The sequence below is a fragment of the Oryza brachyantha genome, chromosome 2 (assembly GCF_000231095.2).
Source record: "Oryza brachyantha chromosome 2, ObraRS2, whole genome shotgun sequence".
Taxonomy (NCBI): domain Eukaryota; kingdom Viridiplantae; phylum Streptophyta; class Magnoliopsida; order Poales; family Poaceae; genus Oryza; species Oryza brachyantha.
This window is the reverse complement of record NC_023164.2, coordinates 21,717,014-21,724,149: the sequence shown is the minus strand read 5'-3', so window position 1 is coordinate 21,724,149 and position 7,136 is coordinate 21,717,014. Positions and strand designations below refer to the sequence as shown.

The following is a 7,136-nucleotide window of genomic DNA, read 5'->3' as shown; positions in this document are numbered from 1 at the left end:
AAACTTAGATTGTCTTGGATATTCTCAATAAAAACAAATCTATTCTGGATGACCTACATTGCCTAAATGTCTTTAGTACAAGTTTGTTATCTATCTACTACACTTATCTAGTATTCTAGCTTCTCTTCGGTTATAATCTAACACAACCAACGGCCCCTTCTTAGTTGCCGAGCCTGCTAACACAATTGCCACCACCTCATTGCCTTTGTGCGGATGTGCCTACCTATCTCGCTAGCCATTGCCCCATCTTTTTCCTTTCACGTACCCTATCTATGTTTTTGACGTCGTTGATTTTTTATCTACGTTTGACCCTTCGTTTTATTCAAAAATTTTATCCAAATATACAAAATTATAAGTCATACTTAAAGTTATTTTAGTAATAAATCAAATTATAATAAAATAGTCAATAATTATATAAATTTTTGAATAAGAAGAAGGACCAAACGTAGATAAAAAGTCAACGGCGTAAAAAAATCGGTTAAACAATAAAACAATGTGTTTTACATGTAACTACGTCGTAATTTATACCTAAGTTGCATGTAATTAAATAATAAAAGTTTCTTGCTCGGTTGGTTGCCACGTCGCTGCAAAATTATTAGGTCACTTGTTCAACTCCACCCCCCCACCCCCCCATCGAGTGTGTTATTTTATTTCACACCTCCGTTTGCACAAATCTTGATGCTTGTCACACGGTCCAAAAATCGACAATTTTTTTCCCTCAAAATCGCAATTTCGTTACTCACCATGTCGGACATGTTCTAGAAACGCTGGAACAAGGAAAACGTAAAATTATAACACCATGATATATTCCAAAACACAACAAAAGTAGAGTTTGTGACTTTGGACGCTTCACATGAATGAAACACAGGAGTCCTGAAGGAATTTGTATGTGGTAGGGAGATAAAGAGAGTGTATTGAAATTCTTAAACGAAAATAAAAAACATAAAGTTTGAGCCTGTTTGTTTTTTTATTGAATAGGTGTGTGCATAATAGAAAAAAATACTATGTTTTTCACATCCTTCATTTTTTCATTAAAATCCACTATCAAACGGAGTCCTTAATCCGTAAAGCCCTTTAATCGAACGGACGAAGCATGCGGTAGGAGTAGTAAAAAAAGTTGAAGGACTGAAAGCAATCGAGAGTTTTTTTTCTTAAAAAAAGTTAAACGACATCTTTAAAAACGAAATATAATTTATGAATAAAATTTTTAAATATATGTTTATATTGGTTCAAAAAGTTAGTGCTATAAAATACACTACCATGAAAAAGCTTTAAAATCAACTTAAACTTTAAAATTAAATATTTAAATGTTAGCTATAAGTGTAATCAAATGAGGTGATCGTTTAGGTTTTTTATGAAAAACAAATAATATTTGTAAATAAAAAATAATTTATGAGTAAAATTTTTATATATGTATTTTTAATGATTAAAAAAACATGGTGGCAACTATACTTTGGTGAAAAATTTAAAATTAAACTTAAAACTTAAAATTTAAAATTTAGTTTGTAAGCAATGACCGAGTTGAAAAAGGGTGTGAGACGGTTTGCCCCGTCATCCTCTCATGTCTTTTACTGCTGCGGCGTTGGGAACCGCAACAAGGGAACAGCCCAAATCGACAGTCTCCTCCTCTGGACGCCCCCAACCCTTTCTCTCCCCACGCAATACTTGTCACTACTCGCGCCACTGACTGCAGCGTCTGCATGTATATCCATTCCCATTTTCAAACAAAAATACAGCAAACCAAAACAACGGAGTCTAGCACTGTACACATAAGAAACACTGTTATCATGGGGCTTTTTTTAGGAAAAAAAATGAAATATTTACAAATAAAAACTTTTATATGAGTTTTTAGATATTTAAAAGCAAATAAAATTAAGCTATGCAAAAGTTCCAAAATTAAATTTAAATTTAATTAAACAGAAGCGAAAAAAATAATAACCAAAATCTGTACTCACGCAGCCGGGGGAGAGAGAAATGGGACGAAATGCTACTGGTACCCTGCGGCTAGCTAGGGCGACAGGCCCGGGGGATGCAGGTGTTTTGTCGTCTAGCTGGGTGGGAGCGCCAGATTCACACAGCACACACCGCGCCTCTCCGTCGTGTCGGGCTCGACGCCGCGGGCGAGACGGCAGAGGGAGAGAGACGAGAGCCGCGCAATAAAGGCGCGCGCGCGCGCGAGCGACCGAAGCAAAGCGCATTACTCCTACTAGTAACTGCGAGCTGTGCTGAGCTAGCCCGCGCTGGGGGAGCATTGTTTAAGAGGCGCGGCCGGCCGGTGGCGGTGGATCGAAGCTGCGGCGTGTGCTTTGCGTTGCGCGCGCGCGAGCGAGCGAGCGAGAGGGGATAGGTAGTAGTGGTGTGTGAGAGGGACGGAAGGGATGGCGATGCCGTATGCCTCCCTGTCTCCGGCGGCCGACCACCGCACCTCCCCGGCCGCCGCCACCGCGTCGCTCCTCCCTTTCTGCCGCTCCACCCCGCTCTCCGCGTAAGCAAGACACCCCGGCCAGCCACCGCGTCGCTCACACGGGTTTTTGGCTCCAGCTAGTGCATGTGACATGGTTGACATGTGTCTGGGTGCAGGGCCAACGGAGGCGTCGGGATGGGGGAGGACGCGCCGATGAACGGGAGGTGGCCCGCGGCGAGGCTGCCGCCGTTCACCGCGGCGCAGTACGAGGAGCTCGAGCAGCAGGCGCTCATATACAAGTACCTGGTGGCCGGCGTGCCCGTCCCGCCGGATCTCGTGCTCCCCATCCGCCGGGGCCTCGACTCCCTCGCCGCCCGCTTCTACAACCATCCCGCCCGTATGTCCTTGCCTCCACCATTACCATTGCTGCATTGCTTTCGGATGCTTGTTTAGTGCCCGGCAATCTTTGTTTATTCCGATCAGGTGTACTTTTCCTACATTTGTTTACTGGCTCCGGTCATTTGTTAATCAGGGTTACGCGATTCAAGAAACATGAGTGTGTTTGTATGCTAATCCCAGGATTTGGTACTAAAAAGGCGTGTTTTTTTAATCCAAACTCCTGCTCGCTTCACGGTTTAGCCCATGATTTGGGGGAGTTTGGTCATCATTTTGTCTCTTTTTTATCTGATACATAACTTGCTCTCTCTCTCTCTCTCTCTCTCGTCCAAATAGAAGCTTTTGTTTATCAGTATGTCCATGGCACAAGCCATTTTCTTTGTGAACTACCGTGCCAAATATTCTATCGTTGAACATTCTTTTGAGCGCTAGCCAAGAACATATAACTATGTACTGCATCTGGATCGGATATGGACATATCAAATGCCATTCTATTGGGAACTCAAATGCATAAAAAGTTGCCGCAACAGATGCCAACAAATGCCATTCTCTTGTGTGTAACGCTGTTGATACGATGTATGTGTTTTGTGCAGTTGGATATGGTCCATACTTCGGCAAGAAGCTGGACCCAGAGCCGGGCCGGTGCCGGCGTACGGACGGCAAGAAGTGGAGGTGCTCCAAGGAGGCCGCTCCGGACTCCAAGTACTGCGAGCGCCACATGCACCGCGGCCGCAACCGTTCAAGAAAGCCTGTGGAAACGCAGCTCGTCCCCCAGTCCCAACCGCCCTCCGCTGCTAGCGCCTCTGTGGCGGCGCCCCTTGCTGCTGCCTCCAATGGCAACAGCTTCCAAAACCACTCTCTTTACCCTGCCATTGCCAGCAGCAATGGCGGGGGTGGGGGCAGGAACATGCCCAGCTCCTTTGGCTCGGCGTTGGGCTCTCAGCTGCACATGGATAATGCTGCCCCTTATGCAGCTGTTGGTGGTGGAACAGGCAAAGATCTCAGGTGATTGTTCATTTCTTTTTTTTCTCAAATGCCACATTTACTTGTCTAGCAGTGTCATGCTATGTATTCTTCCATTGTCTAGAAAAAAAAAGTGCCATGCTCTAACTGTGACTGGTGTCAGATGGAGGCAGTGATGCCTTTGTACATATCTTTGTGATCGGTTAATTACTGTGACCCATTTGTTCGCATTGGTGGCAATCAAACCAGCAGTCCATGCTCAGTACTTCGGTTTGGTGCTGCCATGCTCAATCACTGAAAGTCTGAAACTTTACTCTCTGCACTGCAAAAAAATGGTGTTGTTTTTAGGTTTCCAGAGTGCTGCTTCTTTGCCCCTCCCATACTTTCTGGTAGTATCAGATTTGAGCCCCAGAAGCCGGAGACAGTCTCTATAAGAGATTTCTGCTCAGGTGGAACTGGTGCAGGGTCTTAACATGGCTTTGGCCCAGGAGTTTGAAACATGTACTGTCTATAAAGATGATACTTCTACATATTTGTGTCTGCCCCCGCAGTGCTTGTGCTTGCTGGTAGCTGATCATGGCTTCCCTTGGCATTTACTCCACCTCTTTATTCCTCCACAGAATCCAGTTGTTTCTGTCTCTGCTCTTTAGGGACGCAGGCAATTATTTGGCCCCTGCTAACTATTCCTACTTTGTCTTTGAAGATGTCTCACCGATCACCACTATCCCCTGAAACATTTTGCAGTGGCAAGCATGATCCTCGAAGTCCCCTCTATGTTCATCCAATATTAATGATTAGTAGTTTTTAGCAATACAACTCTTGTATTTATCTTAGGTGAATATCTCACTCTAGCCTTATTACCTTGCCTCATTATTCACTTCACCAAATGCAAGACTGTACAATGCTTGTTCGTGTTGATTTGGTTTAGTTATTGAATTATTTGGTCAACTGGTCTTTGATTGTTTGTTTCTTTCTGATCCTATCATCAACAGTTTAGGACTTCTATAGTTGCAAAATTATGTAATAGTTTTACTGCAAAAAATAGAATGTTTCTTAGGACATGATTTGCCGCTGTATATGGATAGTTAAACTACAACTGTATGTTTGCTTACATGCAATCATGTCAAGAATACTAACACCCACTTCTGTTTATACTTATAAGCTAAAAGTTGAATTTTTAACCTTAAATTAAAGTTGATTTTGAGTTTTTCTTTAGTGTAGTTTGTTTTTCAGCCTTTGATGTTAGATAGTTACGAACATGTGTATAAAAACTTTATTCATAATTTTTTTTTCGTTTGGCAAATATACCATTTGGCTTTTCCCTTAAAAATTCAAACAATCACCCGAAACTGTACTTCTATTTTATTTTATATATGCTAATGTTATGGTAATGCTTGGGATCCTTTCCTGCTTATTCAGAGGATTTTAAGTTACTAGTAATTAACATCTTTTTCTCTGGTACGTGGATTTTCATTGTTTGGAATTAAACCCTTCTTTATCTGCTTCTTACCTGTATTCTTAGAACTGAAATATATTTGATGGGTACAGGCGTCGCACTTGCATTCATGTTCCCTACTAATTTTGCAGCAATCACTATATGTTTCAATTTCAGGTATACTGCTTATGGAACAAGATCTCTGGCGGATGAGCACAGTCAACTCATTACTGAAGCTATCAACACATCTATCGAAAATCCATGGCGGCTGCTGCCATCTCAGAACTCTTCATTTCCCCTTTCAAGCTATTCTCAGCTTGGGGCGCTAAGTGACCTTGGTCAGCACACCCCCAAGTCACTTTCGAAGGTTCAGCGGCAGCCACTTTCGTTCTTTGGGAACGACTATGCGGCTGTCGATTCTGTGAAGCAAGAGAACCAGACGCTGCGTCCCTTCTTTGATGAGTGGCCAAAGGCAAGGGACTCATGGTCAGACCTTGCCGATGAGAATGCTAACCTTTCGTCATTCTCAGGCACCCAACTGTCGATCTCCATACCGATGGCGTCCTCAGACTTCTCGGCTGCCAGTTCTCGATCAACTAACGGTACGACCACTCGATCTCCCCAAACTACATCCTGCGAGTTGTGTTTGCATCCTGCATGTCTGAAGATCACTCACTGGAAATGCCATCTGGTCTGTGTGCAGGTGACTGAATGCTGTATGGATGATCCCACTGCCCAGTGAACCGATACTGGTCCGGTTGCTGTCGTGCTCTGCGATTTTCTGCCCACTCGCCCCCACCGTGCAATAGTAGCAAAGCATTCTGTGCTCCTGTAATTTACCAGTGTTCCTCTCGTCAGATCTGCGTGTGAAATCGATCAAAACCCCGTAGTCTCCTGTGGACGAACGGAGATGCGCCACCGTTCCCTTTGCTATTTTACTTGTAGTAACATCTTGCTACCTGCCCTGTTAACCATCAAATACTTCTCAAATGTTGAGGCCTGCTTGCTACTCAACCGTGCTGTCAATATGAGTGCAGCCACGAGACGCTCGTGCCATTTTAAGGTCATTTTTCCGATGATGACGGTGCCCTACTAAAACCAGTTCCTTTAGCAAGTGGAGGCTTGGTTGCGATGGCCGAGCCGATAGATAGAGAGGCAGGTTTCATCTCGGGAACGAGCCGACGGTCAAGCAGTGCACAAACGGACGAGATGGCCCCCACGGCTCCTTTTCGGCAAACACGATCGAGCAGCAGGATCCGTTTGCTTTGTCAACTGGAGCCCGTGACAAGTAATGTTCGTTGCCCCAGCTCCCCACGGCCAGCATGCCCATGGGCCCCACCCCCGCTCGCACCGCTCCCCCTTTCTATCATTGCGAGAGCCTCGCGAAGCGAGTGTTGGTAGTACGTACGCTGGGTACTAACCGACGACGGCGACATGGCCATGATACACACTAGCGAAAAGAACGAGAAGAAAAACCCGGTACCGTTCGCGGGGGAGGGAGGCTTGCTCGGCACGCGGACGCGGGCATGTGGGGGTGGATTTGGGTGGGGTTGGCGGTGCATGTGACCGCGGGTTGTTCCGTGGCGGAAGGACGAGGCCGCTTTTAAGCGGAAAGGCTCGGCGTCGGGCTCGGTGGTTTCGCATCTTCCGGCGAAAATTTTTGATGGTGAGCATGACCGAGTCGTCCGTGCGTGTAGCGGCAATAGCTAGCTGTACTGTGTTCGGTGTGCTGGGTTGGGGGGGACCGCGGTTGGTTTGGGCTGGCCTTGCGTTCGGTCCGTGTCTGGATTTTTTGGAGGGTGGTGGCGAGGAAGGAATCCGTCTCGCGTGCCCGTGCAACGTGCGCGATGGGTTTGCTTGCAAGCTAATCTGTATCATGTTTTTAAGGGGTGTGCTTGCCTTTACCGTTTCACGGGTGAAAGCATTGGAGTCAGTTCG

The 7,136-nt window shown here is 45.5% G+C and overlaps 1 protein-coding gene across 1 annotated transcript; it reads left to right on the top strand.

Annotated features, from left to right (window-relative positions):
* The first annotated feature begins 2,207 nt into the window (after positions 1-2,207).
* LOC102706166 (growth-regulating factor 4) lies at positions 2,208-6,099 on the top strand. Its single transcript, XM_006647682.3, has 5 exons — positions 2,208-2,485; positions 2,581-2,801; positions 3,394-3,805; positions 5,376-5,800; positions 5,902-6,099. Exons 1-5 carry the CDS (start codon positions 2,379-2,381, stop codon positions 5,907-5,909), a joined length of 1,173 nt encoding a protein of 390 aa, XP_006647745.2. The 5' UTR covers positions 2,208-2,378; the 3' UTR covers positions 5,910-6,099.
* The last annotated feature ends 1,037 nt before the right edge of the window (positions 6,100-7,136 follow it).